At 52.7% G+C, this 23041-nt stretch overlaps 1 protein-coding gene across 1 annotated transcript in view; it reads left to right on the forward strand.

The window, feature by feature from the left end:
• TMEM120B (transmembrane protein 120B) overlaps window positions 1-23041 on the forward strand; it is a 121502-nt gene that overhangs the window by 46563 nt on the left and 51898 nt on the right. Inside the window, exons 4-5 of the mRNA XM_040346946.1 lie at window positions 6659-6718; window positions 10317-10412. Coding sequence (XP_040202880.1) covers window positions 6659-6718; window positions 10317-10412 — 156 coding nt within the window. The remainder of the gene's footprint in view (window positions 1-6658; window positions 6719-10316; window positions 10413-23041) is intronic.

Consider the following 23041-nt stretch of genomic DNA (forward strand, 5'->3'; position numbering starts at 1 on the left):
TGCATCCAACACCATTCCAAAATGCAGGACATGTATGTCCCAGTTTGGGTGGAGCCATGCAAATCAGCCATTTTTATGGCCATAACTATCTAAATAACAGGTATGTAGCACTGATACAGCATGTCCACTATCTTAAAATAAAAAGTTACTCCATTTAGGGTCGTCAATTCAAATTCCAACCACAGCACTACCTACCTGGGGTGTGCATGTTCTCCCTGTGCCTGTGTGGGTTTCCACTGGTACTCTGGGTTCCTTCCACACTCCAAGGACATGCTGGTAGGTTAATTTGTCCCCTGTCTAAATTGTTCCTAGTATGTGTGTATGAAGACGAGTTAGGGACTTTAGTTTGTAAGCTCCTTGAGGGCAGAGACTGATATGAATGTATAATATATATGTAACATGCTGAATAAATTACAGCGCTCTATAGGTACCTGTAATAAATGCAAAAAAAAAATGAATTTTTTTAAACGGTTTTGGAAAGTTTGATTTGTGTTGGAAGTTAGGACATGAATATCTTCTGTTTAAAAGGCAAAGCTAAAAGTGTATTTTGCTGTGCTTTAGAGCTGCATGATTAATCGTTAAAAGATTGTGATCTTGATTCAAACCCCCCCACACGATATTAATCCAGCATTTCCACAATTCATGTAACAAGTGCAGAGCAGTTCCCTGCTCAAAGCTGTCAAACATTGCCAGCTTCTTTTTTTTTTTTTGTTCATCAACAACATTGCTCAGTGCTGAAACAGAGATTTGTTCCTTTTTTCTCTCTTTCAGCACGGAACAATGTTGTTGATAAACATTGCTGGCTGCTTGGGATGAATTTAAGTCTGTAAATTTAAAGGAGTTCTCTGACCTAAAAGTTTTAACCCCCGCTGTGCCCGGGCTGTAAAAAAATAGAAAATAAACTGTCACTTACCTGCCTACGATCCCCCGTTGTTCCGATATCGCCGTCCCGTTCTCCGGTCCCGGTCTCTTCCACTTCCTGGGGGTCGGTGACTCATAGTGCGCTCAGCCTATCAGTGGCCGCGAAGGGACATTGCTGCGGCCGCTGATAGGCTGAGCGCACTATGAGTCACCGACACACAGGAAGCGGAAGGGGCCCGGGACCGGAGAACGGGACGGCGATATCGGAACAACGGGGGATCGTAGGCAGGTAAGTGACAGTTTATTTTCTATTTTTTTACAGCCCGGGCACAGCGGGGGTTAAAACTTTTAGGTCAGAGAACTCCTTTAAGTCAGGACCAAGCCTTTTTTTTAGATTTGTTTACAAGTTTAAAACAGTTTTTATTTTGCTAGAAAATTACATAGAACCCCCAAACATTATACTTTTTTTTTTTCTAACACCCTAGAGCAGGGGTCTCAAAGTACCGGCCCGCGGGCCATTTGCGGCCTGCGGACCGGTTTTAAATGGCCCGCAGGCAGGGCGGGTGCCGCGGAAGTGTAGATCGAGGTGCATGAAGAGTAGCGCAGGAAGCGTCTGTCATAAGTTCACTTGTCTCTCATGTCACACTGTTACTCCCCGGCGGCCCCTCCTCTCTTCTCGTCCATCCCCATTTGCTTGTGACATCATCTGAGATGGACGAGAAGAGAGGGGGGGGGATGCCGGGGAGTAGCAGCGTGACATGAGAGACAAGTGAACTTATGACAGACGCTTCCTGCGCTACTCAGCCTTTGAAGAAAACAACAAGTAAATGCTGACCTGTGCCCTGGTGTGCTCTCATGTGCCCTGGTGTGCTCTCATGTGCCCTGGTGTGCTCTCATGTGCCCTCATGTGCTCCCATGTGCCCTGATGTGCTCCCATGTGCCCTGATGTGCTCCCATGTGCCCTGATGTGCTCCCATGTGCCCTGATGTGCCCTGATTGTGCCCTGATGTGCCCTGATGTGCCCTGATTGTGCCGTCATGTGCCCTGGTGTGCTCTCATGTGCCCTGGTGTGCTCTCATGTGCCCTGGTGTGCTCTCATGTGCCCTGGTGTGCTCTCATGTGCCCTGGTGTGCTCTCATGTGCCCTGATGTGCTCTCATGTGCCCTGATGGTCAGGGTTAATAATGCGTTCGCTGACACCAGTACTGTTTTTGAAGTTTGAAAGTTTGCATGCGGCCCCCCATGGGATATGGAAACTTGTCTTGTGTCCCTCAGGTAATTTGAGTTTGAGACCCCTGCCCTAGAGAATAAGAAATAGAAATAAAAAAATATTTTATCTTTTTTATTTTTACACTGTTAAAAATTATACTTTTTTTTTTTTTTTTTTTAATTGCTATTACAAGGAATGTAAACGTCCCTTGTAATAGAAAAAAGCATGACAGGACCTCTTAAATATGAGATCTGGGGTCAAAAAGACCTCAGATCTCATATTTACACTAACATTAATAAAATCACTGACTCTGTTCATTCGGAAAAGGTAGGAGCCGGGCTTAGCGGCTCCTACCTCCGCTCTCCCCCCTGACAGATTGAGAGGGGAGAGCGGCACGGAGGGACGGACGGGGGAAGGGGGAGAGAGAACGACACAGACGGACAGGGAAAGGGGAGGAGAGAGAACGGCACGGACAGACGGACGGGGGAAGGGGAGGAGAGAGAACTGCACGGACGGACAGGCGGACAAGTACTCGGGGAAATGCTCGGTACCGATACCGATACTAGTATCGGTATCGGGACATCCCTAGTATAGATAGTGGGTTCAGGTGTAGAACTTGATACGAAGCACTCGTGATTCCAGACATAAACTCTCGTCACCAGAGTGGGTAGTGTGCCCCAGGAAAGGCGTCTCTCGCTAGTCCTAGCAGTCAGGGCACCACACGGAACCTTGGTACAGTCTCTGCCACTGACCTTCCCAAAGGTGGAGATACGTTCGGTCCAGAATCCTCTCACTTTAGGATTAAAGCGGGAGTTCACCCTTAAAAAAAAATGTTAAGATTAGATTGATGCTCATTTTGTCTAGGGGAATCGGCTAGTTTTTTTTAAAAACAAAGCAGTACTTATCGTTTTTGGAGAGCAATCTTCTCCGCCGCTTCCGGGTATGGTCTTCGGGACTGGGCGTTCCTTCTTGATTGACAGTCTTCCGACAGGCTTCCGATTGGTCGCATCTATCGCGTCACGAGTAGCCGAAAGAAGCCGAACGTCGGTGCGGCGCTATACGGCGCCTGCGCACCGACGTTCGGCTACTTTCGGAAAATCGTGACACGATGGATGCGACCGTCGGAAGCCTGTCGTAAGACTGTCAATCAAGAAGGAACGCCCAGTCCCGCAGCCCATACCCGGAAGCGGCGGAGAAGATGTATCTCTAAAACGGTAAGTACGGCTTTGATTTAAAAAAAAATACCCGATTCCCCTAGACAAAATGAGCATGAATCTAATCTTAGAAATATTCATTTCCGGGTGAACCTCCACTTTAAGCACCCGGATCTCTTCTCAAAGTAGTTGCTTGTGAAATCAGGACACTGACGGGCAATCACTGCTCAGCCTTTCAGTAGTAATGTGTCCTTCAATGAAGTTCAGGCCTCCTCTGAGTGTACCAGCCTTGTGCTGGGTGCTCTCCAGACAGGTACTTCATTCGGCGGCTTCCTCCCTCTAGGATGGAAAGTGCAGGACCACTTTGTAAATGCAAACCCAGCCTGAATACTGGGCCTGCTCGGTAAGACACGACTCCAGACTAATGTGGTCCCGGAGCCAGGAAACTCTGAACACGCACCCCCGGCCAGGAGGGCCACACACAGGGGTGGTGGGACAACTGCCCAGGAGGACGACGACCCAGAACCCGAGATGTCTGTCTCTTAAATACTCCTCCCCAGCATGCACAGTGAGGCGATCAACCCCCACTGATTGGCCCGCTGAGAATGAATACCCAACACACCTGGATCTGACTGCTGCCACCCTTGGCTTGGGTTGGTACCGACACCCCAGACAACAATAGTGGTCACCTGCAGTACATGCACGGCTGGAACAGAGGTCCAAATTTGGAAACAAATAGGTCAGAGGTAACTAATCCTCTGACTAACCTCTAAATTTAAAGCAAGGCAGCAAAGAAAACGGCTGCCCGCTACATGTGTATCCCCCTTAACTGGAAATCTCCGCAGCCACCGACCATTGGCCTGTGGCTTAGGAGGATGGAAGAAATAAACAAGGTGGAAGAACTTATCCTTTCGGCACGGCAGCAACATGTCTGCTATTCCAAAACTTGGACGTTATGGAATATGTTCGTCTTCTCTGGTGAAGGGACAAGCTCTCCTTAAAAGCGATACTGCCGATTGAATTCACCTTAGATTATTTAAGTGAGATATACGAACTCCGATGGCAATAACTAAATAACCTGCATAACAGTTTTGCATTCTGTGAGTCCACATCCTCCCCCACTTCTTCTCACTTATTTTGTCTTCCTTTTTGATCTTTTCTTCTTCTTTTTTATTTTTTTTTTCTCCGTATTTTTACGGCTCCACTCTAGAATTCCTTCAACTCAGGGACCAAAAAAAAAGAAAAATTTGTTTTATTTTGCCTCTCAATGGCAGCCTTTTTTCACCTTTTGAGAAGATGCATAGTTATGTCTTGAGCATAAATGGGCCAGGAACACATGGTACAGGCTGGATACTAGTACATGTTGTTATTTTGGCTTTTATTTCTTGTATGATGGTGTACTATGTTCTTTCATCTTTACTGCTTTGATTCTATGGATCTTGTCTTTTGGTTAAATAAAAGATTTGAAAAAAAAAAAAAAAAAACGTTGCTGTGTCTCAAAAAATGGCCTGGCCAGGAAGGGGGTAAACCCTCCTGGAGCTGAAGTGGTTAAAGCAACCTTGTTAAAGGGTAAAGCGTAAGTTCACCTTTTGTACACTTTTCTTATATATAATGTGTGTGTGTGTGTGTGTGTGTGTGTGTGTGTGTGTATATGTGTGGATTTGTCTACTGCAATGTTATATATATATATATATATATATATATATACAGTACAGACCAAAAGTTTGGACACACCTTCTCATTCAAAGAGTTTTCTTTATTTTCATGACTATGAAAATTGTAGATTCACACTGAAGGCATCAAAACTATGAATGAACACATGTGGAATTATACAGAACAAAAAAGTGTGAAACAACTGAAAATATATTTCATATTCTAGGTTCTTCAAAGTAGCCACCTTTTGCTTTGATTACTGCTTGGCACACTATTGGCATTCTCTTGATGAGCTTCAAGAGGTAGTCACCTGGCACAGCACCCCATCACTCTCCTTCTTGGTCAAATAGCCCTTACACAGCCTGGAGGTGTGTTTGGGGTCATTGTCCTGATGGATGGAATAGCATGCCGCTGCAAGATGCTGTGGTAGCCATGCTGGTTCAGTATGCCTTCAATTTTGAATAAATCCCCAACAGTGTCACCAGCAAAGCACCCCCACACCATCACACCTCCTCCTCCCTGCTTCACGGTGGGAACCAGGCATGTAGAGTCCATCCGTTCACCTTTTCTGCGTCGCACAAAGACACGGGGGTTGGAACCAAAGATCTGAAGTTTGGACTCATCAGACCAAAGCACAGATTTCCACTGGTCTAATGTCCATTCCTTGTGTTCTTTAGCCCAAACAAGTTTCTTCTGCTTGTTGCCTTTCTTTAGCAATGGTTTCCTAGCAGATATTCTACCATGAAGGCCTGATTCACACAGTCTCCTCTTAACAGTTCTAGAGATGTGTCTGCTGCGAGAGAGGGGGAGAGAGAGAGACTCTCTCTACCTATTAGTTTTTAAGTGGTTAAACTGACCTTATTTACAGACCTAAACATTTGATGATTTTTTTTTTTTTTTTTTTTTTTTTACAGCTCTGGCTCTGCACTGTTTACATAGAATCTGGCAAATGACAGTTAAGATCGAGAGGGGGGGTTGAGTCGAGATTGCAATTTTGATAATGATTAATCGTGCAGCTCTAGAAGTGAGTAAAACCTTCTGGAGCTGAAGTGCTTAAATCGGTCCTGTGTGTCGGTTCTCAAACCTCTCCTCCTTTTTCTGTCTCGCTTCCCTTTGAAAGGAACAGTGCACATTGGCTGTGGACATGTATCTTTATACAATACAAATCCCATAGTGCATGGCCCATCTCAGTAGCTAGCAAAAGGGGGGTAGCTATGTTCCGACACACAGTGGCCCCATGGACAACAAACGTAGCCACCCTCTAACATGAAGTCAGATTACAGCAAAAATAAAAAGGCTGAGGGCAATAGGAGGTACTGTACTTTTTTTGAGTAAAGCATGCATACTTGATTGCAATCTTACTTTTTATCACCAGAGTTTATTATTTTAATGTTTGTTTAATCTGTAACATTCAGCATGCTAATGGCAATGTGTTGTTATGAGGCAGAACAGTGAGTGCAGTGTTGTCTGCCCTTTGTTCAGGCTGGTAATTGCAGCTCTGACATACCGAAATGGTGACCTTTGCAGTAAATGCTATCTCTGCACACTGCGTCCTGGTACATGGAACTATTTACCAGATACACAAGCAGTTCAGGGCACTGTTTCATTTGAAAGTGCTGCAGTCATATATAATATGTCCTGCTCCTGTAATCGTTAAGTGAACTAAATTATTTTAGTTATTTCATTTTATTATCTCTCTTGATAAGAAGCTATGCCATGTTTATATAACTGTTAACATGTTCTCTCTCTCTCTTTCTCTTTCTCTTTCTCTCTCCTTTTAGTTTATATTTAAACCTAGTTCTTGGGAATGTGAATGTCACTCTTCTTAGTAATCAAGCAAAGTAAGTGTGAATTTTAATAAATGACGAAAAGCCGCATTCAATTGTCTTCTTGTTCTGTGTATCTAGCTATGCCGCATGTTCTTCCAACAGTTGCACAGATGTGATGTTTCTCTTGCCTGAAAAGAGAAAAGCAAACAAGGACATCTAGGAATTCTAAAAAACTTTTGATTTCCTAGCTACATTTTATTGTCTTGGTAAATTGAGAGTCCAGCTATAATTTACAGTTGATTATGTTCAGAAGTGTTGCGAAAAAGCTAAATCTGTGTTAAATATGGACATTTTATGGGTTACTAATCTTGAGTTCTGACTTCATGCAGATCCAGATTGCCTAATGTATTTTACAGGTCAATAAGTTTCCATTGCAGGCCCTGTCTTTTTCCTAGAGGTTTAGCTTTAAAGTAGAATTCCGGATTTAATATCGCTTTTAAAGCGGGGGGTTCACCCTATATAAAAAAAAAAAATTCGGCATAGTAGCGCGAGCTACAGTATGCCTGTCTGTATTTTTTTTATCCCCGTACTCACTGTTATATCGTACATAGAAGATTCCGGGGAATGGGCGTTCCGATGGAGAGGGAATGTGATTGACGGCCGGCCCTGGCACGTCACGCTTCTCCGGAAATAGCCGAAATAGGCTTGGCTCTTCGCGGCGCCTGCGCATAGCCTGTGCGCAGGCGCCGTGAAGAGCCGAGACCTACTCCGGCTGTCTTCGGGGAGCGTGACGTGCCAGAGCCGGCCGTCAATCACCCTCCCTCTTGCTAGGAACGCCCATTCCCCGCGGCAGACGGAATCGTCTATGTACGATATAACAGTGAGTACGGGGATAAAAAAATTAAGACCGGCATAGTGTAGCTCGCGCTACTATGCCGGATTTTATGCTGAAATGTTGTTCTGCAGGGTGAACCACCGCTTTAAATAATTTGTTTGGGTCAAGATGGCCCAAATAAACCTTTTTCATTACATAACAATGCGACTGCTGTGTGTTCTATAATGTACTGCATATATATGCATTAATTATATACAATAAGTGGTGCTGTGTTCTGGCAGCAGTACGGACGACTTCCCATCTGCTGCCAGAAATGCCAGCATTGGAGAGTTCAGTGCTTCTCCACCATTTAGACACCCTGCATTTTTATCAATAAATACAAGGCTTTTTCTGATTGGCTGAGGCTAGAATTTTCATGTCCTCTGCCCACCTTTCCAGCTCAGCAACTCGGAGGAAGCCTTGTATTGACTGATAAAAATACAAGGCTTCTCCTGAATGGCGGCTTGCTGTTTGTAGTTCATACTGCTACAGCATTTCCCTTAGGTTAATAAAGTATTCTGTCTATTACAGTGCACACAGCGACCACATTGTTCTGTAATGGAAATGGTTACTTCAGGCCAGATTAGCGCAAACAAACTTTCTTTATCATACACAATGGGACACAGAGGCTAAGTCTTTACATAATTGGTTGTGCCAGTGTCCAATCACCTCTGGTGAGCATATAACCCATCAGAGTCAGCTCCCCTCCATATAGCCCCCCCGATCCGGGAAGTACCTCAGTTTTTTTCACCAGTGTCTAAGGTGTAGGACACATGGAGAAGTGCTAAGTAAGCTATGCTAGATGGACCCTTCGGGGCTAAGGAGCTATGCTTTTTTTTGGATCCATCCAAGAGGCTATGAAGCTATGCCAAAACTGGAATGGTTCCGGGCCTCCTGCAAAGAGGCGTCGCCTGTAATGTCTCTCTTCGGAGGACTGGGCTCTGGTGTCCGGCACTTTTTGTATTAAGACTTAAAGTCCTGGTCAGAGTCTTTTACAAGGCCCAGGGGGAAGTCTCCTATAAATAGGAAACTCGTATCCCTGAAGGTTGGCACACAAAGCCTGCCAAGAGTGGTGAAGATTGGTACTGTCTGAAAAATATTTCAGCAGAAAAACCTGCGGCGGGGATTAAGGTTAGAGGAAAAGGAGCCTAAGGATTTATCTGAAGGACCTTTTAAAAAAAATGTGAGGGGTGTATTCTCAAAATTGGCCACTAGAGGGAGTAAAGAGCTGAGTTTTGTCTCACCTCATTCAGAAAAGTCAGATCCGTTGGACAAGCACACTTCCTCTGCTGCAGAGCTCTGCTGAACATGGCCACCGCTGCTTTCCTCACAGACGCCGGTAAGAAGCCCCCAGAAGGCATGGGAAAGCAGGTTAGGCTCCCAGGCAGTCGCTATTGTGCCTGGGTCGCGCGCATGGGGGCGAAGTACTGACCCGTTCCATGTCTACCATGCTGGGGTCTGCCTTGCAGGCCGGGTCCTTCCTTTTCCCACGCTATAGTGGTATTTTTCGTCGGTCAGGGTCCGCGGGCGAACCCTCCCAGCGGAGGCTCAGCTGGGGGATTAAAACGTCCCTGGGTGCGTAAGCCGATAGCGCTGGCACCCTAACCTGCCACTAAGCTGGCGGGGTCCATCCGATGTGGAAGGGGCCTAAATGAATAGATCTTCTTCAAATTGTTACAGTGGATCCATGCTCACTTATATGTTTAGTGGGTCTTTCATATTTGTTTTATTATATACGGTACTCTTCAAGTATTTGCACAATTGCTTTATCATAGAAATTAGGAACGTTTGAGTTTTGATATATGATGAGTCAATGTCAGTGACATGGCATGCTTTGTGCAACATTACTAAGAGCAAATGGGTCTTCTTCCTTCTGCCCCAAGTCAGCACATAGTCGTCCACATAAGGACACACTTAGCTGGATTCAGGTAGATGCGCGCTTTTTTACGGCAGCGTAGCGTATCGTATTTACGCTACGCCGCCGTAAATCAGAGAGGCAAGTGCTGTATTCACAAAGCACTTGCCTCCTAAGTTACGGCGGCGTAGCGTAAATGGGGCTGGCGTAAGCGCGCCTAATTCAAATTGGTTTCGACGTGAACGTAAATTACGTCCAGCCCCATTCACGGACGACTTACGCAAACGACGTAAAAATTTCAACGCGGGAACGACGGCCATACTTAACATTGACTAGGCCAGCTATTTGTTCGACTAACTTTACGTAAACGACGTAAAAAAAATGCACCAGGCGCAGGTACGTTTCTGAATCGGCGTACTTGGGCATTTGCATATTCTACGCCAAACTCAACGGATGCGCCACCTAGCGGCCAGCGTAAATATTGCACCCTAAGATACGACGGCGTAGGAGACTTGCGCTGCTCGTATCTTGGCCTAATTTAAGCGTATCTGGTTTCCAGAATACGCTTAAATTTAGGATGGCGTAGATTTAGAGTTACGTCGGCGTATCTACTGATACGCCAGCGTGAAGCTTTTTGAATCTAGCTAACGGAGAGCTGTAAACGTTCTACATTATTGCATCATAGCCTTTCTGTTTACTTAGCAGTGTACTATGACTGGCATTAGACAATTATAGAAGCACCAGAGAGTCAGCAAAAAGGGAAACCAGTAATAAATATCACACAGTAGGGGTTACTGGTTCTCCTGCTTTTATCGTTTTCATCCTAAGTAACTGAAAATTTTGTGTGAATTTATAAGACCGTATACTGTATGTGTATTTAATTCTGAGGCTCTCTTGCCTTGTCTTAATTGTTTTGGTCTGTTTTTTCCTTCCTTTTTTAGGTTTGCTTACAAGGATGAATACGAAAAATTCAAGCTTTATTTAACAATAATCTTATTACTCGGAGCCATAGCATGTAGGTTTGTGCTTCATTACAGGTGAGATATATTTTTCTTCTGGCCACAGCATTGCAAATGTTTTTAATGCGCAGTTGACATGCTTTACATGACACAAAAGTGAGCCATAGTCCATAAATGCAGCCACCAAGTACTGTTACCAGCTTGCATAGTTGGATGAAACTAGTTTTTCTCACCGGCTCTTGTCAATTAGACATTTACACAATGGATTTTAACATTGGTTACCTCTTTGTAGTGCTGAGAAACTTTGCAATGCATTGCTGCTTCTCTTCATTTGTGAAAAAAAGTTTGCAGATTTGTATACCATCAGACATTTAGAATGTAATATATGCAAAAGTTTGATTTATCCACTTCCTGACCCGCCCGTCTGCAATGTACTTCGGCTGGTGTAGACAAAGCGATGTACCCGTTATGTCACTGCCTATTTCTGGGTTTGGGAGGTGTGCTCCCCCAGCCAGTGCCTGATGTGTACAATCAGCAAGTCCCAGTTAGTGATTCATGGCTGGGACCTGCTGATCAGCTGTCTATGATCACAGCCCAGAGCTCTGTTTTGGCAATCAACACAGAGCTCTGTACAGGGAGAACAATCTGTTTCTTTTAGAGATCTTAGAGAAACTTAGAGATCCATTACACTTTACACACATTACACATAGTTGGGCACACATTTAACCCCTTGATTGCCCTAGATGTTAACCCCTTCCCAGTCAGTGTTAGTACAGTGACGGTGTATAAGATCACTGCATTAATGTCACTGGTGATGTCTGTTCCCCCCCAGCGTCAGTGTCGGTATGCCCGCTGCACTATCACGGTCCAATTATGATTATCTGATGCCCACCATTGGTAGTAGTAAAAAAAAAAGTGTATATATACCATAGTCTGTAGACTGGATAACGTTCATGCAAACCAATTCCTTTGCACTTATTGGGATTTATTTTACCAAAGACACAGCAGAATACATTTTATACCAAATTTATGAAGAAATTGTTTTTTATTTTTTTTATTATGGAATATATTTTGTAGCAGAAAATAAAAAATATTGTGGGCTTTTTTTTTTTTTCTTCAAAATTTTAAGTCTTTTTTAGTTTATATCACAAAAATAAAAAGGCCAGTGGCGATAAAATACCACAGATAGAGCTCTATTTGTGGGGAAAAAATATATAGATTTTGTTTTTGGTTCAGTGTTGCATGACTGCCCAATTACCAGTTAACCTCCTTGTCGGTATTCCCGAGTATGGCTCGGGGTGAAATTTCAGTACCATTAGTGGTAACCCCGAGCCACACTCAGGATTGCATCACTGGATCCTGGAAGAGGTTACTTACCTTGTCCCCAGGATTCCCGCCATGTACTCCCGCTATGTACGGTGGCCGGATTTTCCGCCCGATGCACTGTGCCCTGGCTTCTGTTCCCTGCGAGCGTCGCGACGCAGGGGGGTGGAACCAGCGGAAAATTCAAAATGTATAAAACACAACACACACATAACATTGTCATCCTATTGGATGACATTACTAAATCAAATTAATTGACCTTGGTTCCCCCATCACTGCTTTATCCAGTGCCCTTGCCTGCAGTTTTACTGTACTTTCTGCCTGGAAACTGCAAACGACCATTGCATCAAAAAAGCGTGCCTCTACCTCCAAAAGCGGTTTATGACCTGCTGGAAAACAGCAATACAGAATCGCTTGCAGAATTGCGATTTGTGGGGAAATTCGTCATTAGACACGGAAAGCGATTTTTTTTTTTTTTTTTAACTTTTTATTTATACAAAATAGAAGACCGGCCCACAAGGACCACAGCGAGTAAACAGTACAACAGTTGTTATATGGAGGCACACATACAAAACATGGCAGTTACATAATAATGCTCCGCGAAAACTTTTAAGCTACCTGTGGAGATACCTCTCCCGGTCGGGGATAGCGGCGCACGGAGCGGAAGGCTATTTGCCATCCGTCTCGCATCGCCGCCCCCAGCTCAAAAACCGGCATCTCATCCCAATCAGTGCTCTTGTGGTATCTTTCTGCGGCCGGGTACTATGGAACCGTGTGCCAGTCCTCCACAATTTCCTTTTTCTAAGTGTAGTAGAATATAAGAAAACAGAAGTAGGAATCTGGGTGCTGCTCAGTGAGCAGTCCAGAGATAAAGAGGAAAGAGATAGAAAAATAAAAGAGAAGAGGGAGAAAAGTAGTAGAGGGATTAGGAAGATAAGTGGAGGGTGAGGGATTGAGAGAGGGGGGTTAGGGGGGGGGGGGTTCGCGAGCATGGACCAACAACACTGCCTGGCGATTCCTCTCACCGTGGCAGCCTCCGCCGTCAGGGCTGCATGTCCGGGGGGGGGGGGGGGCAGGCTTTGACCAGGGGGTGGCAGTTGTTCTCCTCTAAGGGCCTGGCCCTCCTCGGAGTACTTAAATATTGTCCATAATTGCCAGGTCTGGGAGTAGAGTTCACCCCTATCTTGCTTTGACAGGACTAGATCCTCCATCCACCCGATCTCATCCACCTTCCGCAGCCACATGGCCACTGTCGGTGGGTTGGGGGATTTCCAGCACAGTGGAACACAGGCCTTGGCCGCGTCCAGCAAATGGCGCACCACCGACTTTTTGTATACACGCGTTGGGGTAGAGGTTGCGTGGAGCAGGAAATACGCTGGGTCATCTGGGACTTCGCGCTCCGTGAATTTTTGTGTAACTCGCCTTACCCCCTCCCAGAATGGTCTGAGGAGTGGGCAGGACCAAAAGATATGTAATAGTGTCCCTCTGTCTGATCGGCACCTCCAACAGAGGTCCGATGTGTCCGGAAACAATTTATGCAATAGGTCTGGAGTTCTGTACCACCTTGTGAGCAGTTTGTAGTTGGTCTCCTTGACCTTGGTGCAAATTGATGATTTATGTGTAAATGTGAGTATCCGTTGTCTCTTAGCGGGCGTTAGCTGATAGCCCAAGTCCAGTTCCCACCTATCAAGGCTAGGTATCTGAAACCCTTCTACGGGTGTCACCAGTAGCGTATGTAGTAAGGACAGGGCGTGAGGTAGCGCCCCCGACTCCCCGCACATCTCCAAAGTCGTAAGAGTATGCCCGGCGGGTGGTGGGGGGATGGTTCTGAGGAAGTGGCCCAGCTGGCTGGCTCTCATAAAATCTAGCTGATATTGACCGGACTGGTCCATCAGCTGGGCCGTCGTCTTCCATCGACCCATCTCACTGAAGTGTGAGGCTTGAAAGGTCCCCGACTCGCAGAGCGTAGCAAATTTGGCGTCTCTAAGTCCTGGTGTAAAGTTTGGGCTGCCCAGAATTGGGCGTAGCGGTGAGGTCTCTGACGTCAGGCGGTACTGTTCTAACAGCCTAGCGCATACCTTTGTAGTATTCCCTATCAGCGGGTGGTGTTGTACGTCTGTTTGTTGTAGGGCACGGCACCACGGAGCACGTCGTAGCATAATGTCACATTGTGCCTGTGCAGTGTCATATTCTGCTCCCTATCACAGAATGCAGCCTAAGTCACGTGGCAGCGAACTACGCATGCGCAATGCGTTCCAATGCCAAATGTGATGCGTTCCAGGGGATTCACGACACTACCCCTCAGTGAACCCATCACAATTTGTCACGGAAGTGACGAGGAACCATAACGAGGAGGCATACACAGAGCGGGGGGGGCGGGACAGAGCAGATACAGATCCAATGAGAAACCTACAAAGAGCGGGGGGGGGAGACGGAGGAGAAAGAGACATGCAGATACATTAGGCTGCATTCTGTGATAGGGAGCAAACGGTGACACAGCCCCGCCTCCAGCCCCGCCCCCAAAGCAGAGGCTTATTGAGGTCCGTAAAAAGCATAGACTCGGGTGGGCGGGCGGAGGCTTACATCCCCCATGTATAGTAAAATGTCACATTGTTTTGGTGTATGCAATAAAGACTGTGAAGAAAATGTGTATGTAGGAGGAGAGCTTCTGAATACCAACAATCACATTTCCATTTTATTCCTCATTTCAATGGGAAAGTTTAAGGTGGAACTTTAGGTTTGATTTATCTTTGAAGTGAAATGTTTCCCAGAAAGTAAAGTTCCCCTCTTCTGTATTTTTTTAGGCTCCATGTACACGGGACCATCCTCCCAGCTGCAGGGATCACCCCCCCCCCCCACCGCCATCCTCCCAGCTGTACGAATCACCCCCCCCCCCCACCACCATCCTCCCAGCTGTACGAATCACCCCCCCACCGCCATCCTCCCAGCTGTACGAATCACCCCCACCACCCTCCTCCCAGCTGTACGAATCACCCCCCCCCCCCCCCCCGCCCTCCTCCCAGCTGCAGGGATCACCCCCCCCCCCACCGCCATCCTCCCAGCTGTACGAATCCCCCCCCCCCCCCACCGCCATCCTCCCAGCTGTACGAATCACCCCCCCACCGCCATCCTCCCAGCTGTACGAATCACCCCCACCACCATCCTCCCAGCTGTACGAATCACCCCCCCCCCCCACCGCCATCCTCCCAGCTGCAGGGATCACCCCCCCCCCCCCACCGCCATCCTCCCAGCTGTACGAATCACCCCCACCACCATCCTCCCAGCTGTACGAATCACCCCCCCCCCCACCGCCATCCTCCCATCTGCAGGGATCACCCCCCCCCCCCCCGCCATCCTCCCAGCTGTACGAATCACCCCCCCCCCACCGCCATCCTCCCAGCTGTACGAATCACCCCCCCACCGCCATCCTCCCAGCTGTACGAATCACCCCCCCCACCACCATCCTCCCAGCTGTACGAATCACCCCCCCCCCCACCGCCATCCTCCCAGCTGCAGGGATCACCCCCCCCCCCCCCCGCCATCCTCCCAGCTGCAGGGATCACCCCCCCCCCCACCGCCATCCTCCCAGCTGTACGAATCACCCCCCCCCCCACCACCATCCTCCCAGCTGTACGAATCACCCCCCCCCCACCGCCATCCTCCCAGCTGCAGGGATCACCCCCCCCCCCCCCCACCGCCATCCTCCCAGCTGTACGAATCACCCCCCCCCCCCACCGCCATCCTCCCAGCTGCAGGGATCACCCCCACCGCCATCCTCCCAGCTGTACGAATCACCCCCCCCCCCCCCCACCATCCTCCCAGCTGTACGAATCACCCCCCCCCCCCACCGCCATCCTCCCAGCTGCAGGGATCACCCCCCCCCCCACCGCCACCCTCCCAGCTGTACGAATCACCCCCCCCCCCCCACCACCATCCTCCCAGCTGTACGAATCACCCCCCCACCGCCATCCTCCCAGCTGTACGAATCACCCCCACCACCATCCTCCCAGCTGTACGAATCACCCCCCCCCCCCACCGCCATCCTCCCAGCTGCAGGGACCACCCCCCCCCCCCCACCGCCATCCTCCCAGCTGTACGAATCACCCCCCCCCCCACCACCATCCTCCCAGCTGTACGAATCACCCCCCCCCCCACCGCCATCCTCCCATCTGCAGGGATCACCCCCCCCCCCACCGCCATCCTCCCAGCTGTACGAATCACCCCCCCCCCACCGCCATCCTCCCAGCTGTACGAATCACCCCCCCACCGCCATCCTCCCAGCTGTACGAATCACCCCCCCCCACCACCATCCTCCCAGCTGTACGAATCACCCCCCCCCCCCACCGCCATCCTCCCAGCTGCAGGGATCACCCCCCCCCCCACCGCCATCCTCCCAGCTGCAGGGATCACCCCCCCCCCCACCGCCATCCTCCCAGCTGTACGAATCACCCCCCCCCCCACCACCATCCTCCCAGCTGTACAAATCACCCCCCCCCCCACCGCCATCCTCCCAGCTGCAGGGATCACCCCCCCCCCCCCCACCGCCATCCTCCCAGCTGTACGAATCACCCCCCCCCCCCCCACCGCCATCCTCCCAGCTGCAGGGATCACCCCCCCCCCCCCACCGCCATCCTCCCAGCTGTACGAATCACCCCCCCCCCCACCACCATCCTCCCAGCTGTACGAATCACCCCCCCCCCCACCGCCATCCTCCCAGCTGCAGGGATCACCCCCCCCCCCACCGCCATCCTCCCAGCTGTACGAATCACCCCCCCCCCCCACCGCCATCCTCCCAGCTGCAGGGATCACCCCCACCGCCATCCTCCCAGCTGTACGGATCACCCCCCCCCCACCACCATCCTCCCAGCTGTACGAATCACCCCCCCCCACCGCCATCCTCCCAGCTGTACGAATCACCCCCCCCCCACCACCATCCTCCCAGCTGTACGAATCACCCCCCCCCCACCACCATCCTCCCAGCTGTACGAATCACCCCCCCCACCGCCATCCTCCCAGCTGTACGAATCACCCCCCCCCCGCCATCCTCCCAGCTGTACGAATCACCCCCCCCCCACCGCCATCCTCCCAGCTGTACGAATCACCCCCCCCCCCACCGCCACCCTCCCAGCTGTACGAATCACCCCCCCCCCCACCACCATCCTCCCAGCTGTACGAATCACCCCCCCCCACCGCCATCCTCCCAGCTGTACGAATCACCCCCCCCCCCCCCACCACCATCCTCCCAGCTGTACGAATCACCCCCCCCACCATCCTCCCAGCTGTACGAATCACCCCGCCCCCACCGCCATCCTCCCAGCTGTACGAATCACCCCCCCCCCCCACCGCCATCCTCCCAGCTGTACGAATCACCCCCCCCCCCACCACCATCCTTCCAGCTGTACGAATCACCCCCCCCCCACCACCATCCTCCCAGCTGTACGAATCACCCCCCCCCCACCACCATCCTCCCAGCTGTACGAATCACCCCCCCCCACCATCCTCCCAGCTGTACGAATCACCCCCCCCCCACCGCCATCCTCCCAGCTGTACGAATCACCCCCCCCCCACCACCCCCCCCCCAGCTGTACGAATCACCCCCCCCCCCCCACCGCCATCCTCCCAGCTGTACGAATCACCCCCCCCCCACCACCATCCTCCCGGCTGTACGAATCAACCCCCCCCCCCACCACCATCCTCCCAGCTGTACGAATCACCCCCCCCCCCCCCGCCACCCTCCCAGCTGCAGGGATCCCCCCCCCCCCACCGCCATCCTCCCAGCTGTACGAATCACCCCCCCCCCACCGCCATCCTCCCAGCTGTACGAATCACCCCCCCCACCGCCATCCTCCCAGCTGTACGAATCACCCCCCCACCGCCATCCTCCCAGCTGTACGAATCACCCCCCCCCCCCACCGCCATCCTCCCAGCTGTACGAATCACCCCCCCCCCCCGCCATCCTCCCAGCTGTACGAATCACCCCCCCCCCCCACCACCATCCTCCCAGCTGTACGAATCACCCCCCCCCCCACCGCCATCCTCCCAGCTGTACGAATCACCCCCCCCCCCACCACCATCCTCCCAGCTGTACAAATCACCCCCCCCCCACCATCCTCCCAGCTGTGCGAATCACCCCCCACCGCCATCCTCCCAGCTGTACGAATCACCCCCCACCGCCATCCTCCCAGCTGTACGAATCACCCCCCCCCCCCCCACCACCATCCTCCCAGCTGTACGAATCACCCCCCCCCCCCACCGCCATCCTCCCAGCTGTACGAATCACCCCCCCCCCCACCGCCATCCTCCCAGCTGTACGAATCACCCCCCCCCACCACCATCCTCCCAGCTGTACGAATCACCCCCCCCCACCGCCATCCTCCCAGCTGTACGAATCACCCCCCCCCCCCACCACCCTCCTCCCAGCTGTACGAATCACCCCCCCCCCCACCGCCATCCTCCCAGCTGTACGAATCACCCCCCCCCCCCACCGCCATCCTCCCAGCTGTACGAATAACCCCCCCCCACCGCCATCCTCCCAGCTGTACGAATCACCCCCCCCCCCACCGCCATCCTCCCAGCTGCAGGGATCACCCCCCCCCACCGCCATCCTCTCAGCTGTACGAATCACCCCCCCCCACCGCCATCCTCCCAGCTGCAGGGATCACCCCCCCCCCACCGCCATCCTCCCAGCTGTACGAATCACCCCCCCCCCCACCGCCACCCCCCCAGCTGCAGGGATCACCCCCCCCCCACCGCCATCCTCCCAGCTGTACGAATCACCCCCCCCCACCGCCATCCTCCCAGCTGTACGAATCACCCCCCCCCCCCCACCGCCATCCTCCCAGCTGTACGAATCACCCCCCCCCCCACCGCCATCCTCCCAGCTGTACGAATCACCCCCCCCACCGCCATCCTCCCAGCTGTACGAATCACCCCCCCCCCACCACCATCATCCCAGCTGTACGAATCACCCCCCCCCCCCACCACCATCCTCCCAGCTGTACGAACCACCCCCCCCCACCGCCATCCTCCCAGCTGTACGAATCACCCCCCCCACCGCCATCCTCCCAGCTGTACGAATCACCCCCCCCCACCACCATCCTCCCAGCTGTACGAATCACCCCCCCCCCCACCGCCATCCTCCCAGCTGTACGAATCACCCCCCCCCCCACCACCATCCTCCCAGCTGTGCGAATTACCCCCCCCCCACCGCCATCCTCCCAGCTGTACGAATCACCCCCCCCCACCGCCATCCTCCCAGCTGTACGAATCACCCCCCCCCCCCCACCACCATCCTCCCAGCTGTACGAATCACCCCCCCCACCACCATCCTCCCAGCTGTACGAATCACCCCCCCCCCACCATCCTCCCAGCTGTACGAATCACCCCCCCCCCCACCCTCCCAGCTGTACGAATCACCCCCCCCCCCCACCCTCCCAGCTGTAGGGATCATCCCCCCCCCACCACCATCCTCCCAGCTGTAGGGATCAGACCTGTGAAAAAATCGTACCGCGTCACTTCCGGTGCTCGTATGCCAAGAGCACAGCTGATCGCGGGTCCACGGCGCATGCGCAGCTGCTTTTTCTTTGGTCCGTGAATATCCTAGACTGGGGTAGGTCACTTGTGCCCGTCATACGCAGCCAGTGTGCCCACTATTTGCAGCCACTTGTGCACATCATACGCAGCCAGTGTGCCCACCATATGCAGCTACTTGTGCCCATCATACGCAGCCATTGTGCCCACCATATGCAGCCACTTGTGCCCATCATACGCAGCCAGTGTGCCCACTATTTGCAGCTACTTGTGCCCATCATACGCAGCCATTGTGCCCACTATTTGCAGCCACTTGTGCCCATCATACGCAGCCATTGTGCCCACTATATGCAGCCACTTGTGCCCATCATACGCAGCCAGTGTGCCCACTATTTGCAGCTACTTGTGCCCATCATACGCAGCCAGTGTGCCCACCATATGCAGCCACTTGTGCCCATCATACGCAGCCATTGTGCCCACTATATGCAGCCACTTGTGCCCATCATACGCAGCCAGTGTGCCCACTATTTGCAGCTACTTGTGCCCATCATACGCAGCCATTGTGCCCACTATTTGCAGCCACTTGTGCCCATCATACGCAGCCAGTGTGCCCACTATTTGCAGCTACTTGTGCCCATCATACGCAGCCATTGTGCCCACTATATGCAGCCACTTGTGCCCATCATACGCAGCCATTGTGCCCACTATATGCAGCCACTTGTGCCCATCATACGCAGCCAGTGTGCCCACTATTTGCAGCCACGTGTGCCCATCATACGCAGCCATTGTGCCCACTATATGCAGTCACTTGTACCCGTCATACGCGTCACTTCCTTCTTCTTCTGTAGCGGCGGCTGTGGCTCCTGTGTCCGCTCGGCTCCTCAGGCTTCCTCCGTCATGTCTCCTTTTCCGCCAATGCGTTAGGCATCCAATAGGATCGCCTAAAGCTTTGGCCAATCGGGAGACAGGTTTTACTGACCTGCCTGCTGATTGGCAAGGAGGAACTTTGGTGTGAAAATAGCTTCTGGCTCTTATCACGTGCTTCGAAATACACACCCCGCCTATTCCCGCCATAGTATTTCATGTGTCCGGCATCCTAAAAGGGGCCAGGCACATGAATAGGGAGGGCGGCAGAGGTGACGGGGGCGGTGCCCATGCATTGTGGGCCCACCATGCAACCATGCAGGGGCCACCACTGGTCTTTGATCTCTGTCAAGTGCTGGGGTCTGGATCGCCTCCGCTGCTTTTCCTCCAATCGGGCCAAAGAAGCTGAGTGCGAGTTTACCTATAGCCCTCACACTGGAGACTTACCCACCGTCCTGGGATGCCATGATGATGGTGTGCATCAGGTCATGGGAGGGCAGAGCGCATGTGTGTCCCGCTTTGGGGTCACTGGTGGCTTAGGGAGAAGGAGAGGGCCCCTGGGTGTCCGTGGCAGAAGGAGAGGGCACCTGGGTGTTTGGAGGAGGAGAGGGCCCCTGGGTGTCCGTGGGAGAAGGAGAGGGCCCCTGGGTGTCCGTGGGAGAAGGAGAGGGCCCCTGGGTGTCCGTGGGAGAAGGAGAGGGCACCTGGGTGGCCATTTAGTGAAGAAGAGGGCCCCTGGGTGGCCGGGGGAGAAGGAGAGAGAACCTGGGTGGTTGGCAGAGAAGGAGTGGGCCCCTGGCTGTTTGAAGGAGAAGCAGATGGGCCCCAGTGTTGGCCAAAATTGGAAGAGCTGATCCTTGGGTGGTTGGAGGAGGAGAGGGTGCCACCCTTCTCCCCTTAGGACGGGGACAGACACCCTTCTCTCCCCCGGAGGATGGGGACACCCTTCTCTCCCCCAGAGGACGGGGACACCATTCTCTCCCCCGGAGGACGGGGACACCAGTCTCTCCCCAGAGGTAGGGGCAGTGCCGATCCTGACCTAACCGTGGGCCCTAAGCAAAATTTGCTACGGGGCCCTCTACCTGACCCGTGATGCCTTCACCCATAACTCTTCACCAATCCCCTTGGAGAGCGCCCGACCACATAAGAGGGACAGACCTAGAGTGGTGATAGGGTGACCTGTGGCCCCCAGATTTTAGTATCACCCCACCAGGAGTCAGGACTAGTACCACAGTACGAGTACAGAATGCTCTGCCTGGGGCCCACATCACATACATTAGTGCCTATCCTGACCTCCCTGGGGCCCTAAGCAAAATGACATGTCACATGGTGTCACAAAGATTAAAGTTGAGAAGCGGGGGAGGGGGTGTTCTGCTGTCGGAAATGACATCTTACATTAAAGTGAGAAGCGGGGGCTCTAGTAATTTGGGGGGCCCTCCGCAGCTTTGCGGGGCCCTAAGCGGCTTGCAAAGCGAGCCTATGGGGCGGATCGGCCCTGGGTAGGGGACACCATTCTCTCCCCCTGGAGGACGGGGACAGACACCCTTCTCACCCCCGGAGGATGAGGACACCATTCTCTCCCTTGGAGGACGGGGACACCCTTCTCTCCCTCGGAGGACGGGGACACCCTTCTCTCCCCCCGAGGACGGGGACACCCTTCTCTCCCCCCGAGGACACCATTCTCTCCCCAGAGGACGGGGACACCCTTCTCTCCCCCAGAGGACGGGGACACCCTTCTCTCCCCCAGAGGACGGGGACACCCTTCTCTCCCCCAGAGGACGGGGACACCCTTCTCTCCCCCAGAGGACGGGGACACCCTTCTCTCCCCCAAAGGACGGGGACACCATTCTCTCCCCCAGAGGACGGGGACACCATTCTCTCCCCCGAGGACGAGGACACCATTCTCTCCCCCGAGGACACCATTCTCTCCCCCGAGGACACCATTCTCTCCCCCGAGGACACCATTCTCTCCCCCGAGGACACCATTCTCTCCCCCGAGGACACCATTCTCTCCCCCGAGGTAGGGGACACCATTCTCTCCCCCCGGAGGACGAGGACACCCTTCTCTCCCCCGGAGGACACCCTTCTCTCCCCCGGAGGACACCCTTCTCTCCCCCGGAGGACACCCTTCTCTCCCCCGGAGGACACCCTTCTCTCCCCCGAGGACGAGGACACCCTTCTCTCCCCCGAGGACGAGGACACCCTTCTCTCCCCCGAGGACGAGGACACCCTTCTCTCCCCCGAGGACGAGGACACCCTTCTCTCCCCCGAGGACGAGGACACCATTCTCTCCCCCGAGGACGAGGACACCATTCTCTCCCCCGAGGACGAGGACACCATTCTCTCCCCCGAGGACGAGGACACCATTCTCTCCCCCGAGGACGAGGACACCATTCTCTCCCCCGAGGACGAGGACACCATTCTCTCCCCCGAGGACGAGGACACCATTCTCTCTCCTGGAGGACAGGGACACCAGGGCTGGACTGGGACAAAAATATTGCCCTGGACTTCATACACTTTGACAAGTCTCTCCCATGGCGACCGGCCCCCATGCGCCTCTGTCCCCCTCTCTGCTCCTCTGGTTCTCCCCCTGCTTCTCTGTTCCCCCACATGCTTCTCTATCCCCCCCCCATGCTCCTCTTACCCTCATGCTTCTCTGGTCCCCCCTGTGCTCCACTGATACCCCCCCCCCTGCTTCTCTGTTCCCACACATGCTTCTCTGTTCCTCTCCTGCTCCTCTATCCCCCGTCCCTCATGATGCTCTGTTTCCCCGCAGCGCTCACCTCTTCTCCTTGTCCAGCCCTGGTGTCCTCGTCCTCCGTGGGAGAGAATGGTGTCCTCGTCCTCCAGGGGAGAGAATGGTGTCCTCGTCCTCCGGGGGAGAGAATGGTGTCCCCGTCCTCCGGGGGAGAGAATGGTGTCCCCGTCCTCCGGGGGAGAGAACGGTGTCCTCCTCCTCCGGGGAGAGAATGGTGTCCCCGTCCTCCGGG

This window comes from Rana temporaria, chromosome 1 (genome assembly GCF_905171775.1).
Source record: "Rana temporaria chromosome 1, aRanTem1.1, whole genome shotgun sequence".
Lineage (NCBI taxonomy): Eukaryota > Metazoa > Chordata > Amphibia > Anura > Ranidae > Rana > Rana temporaria.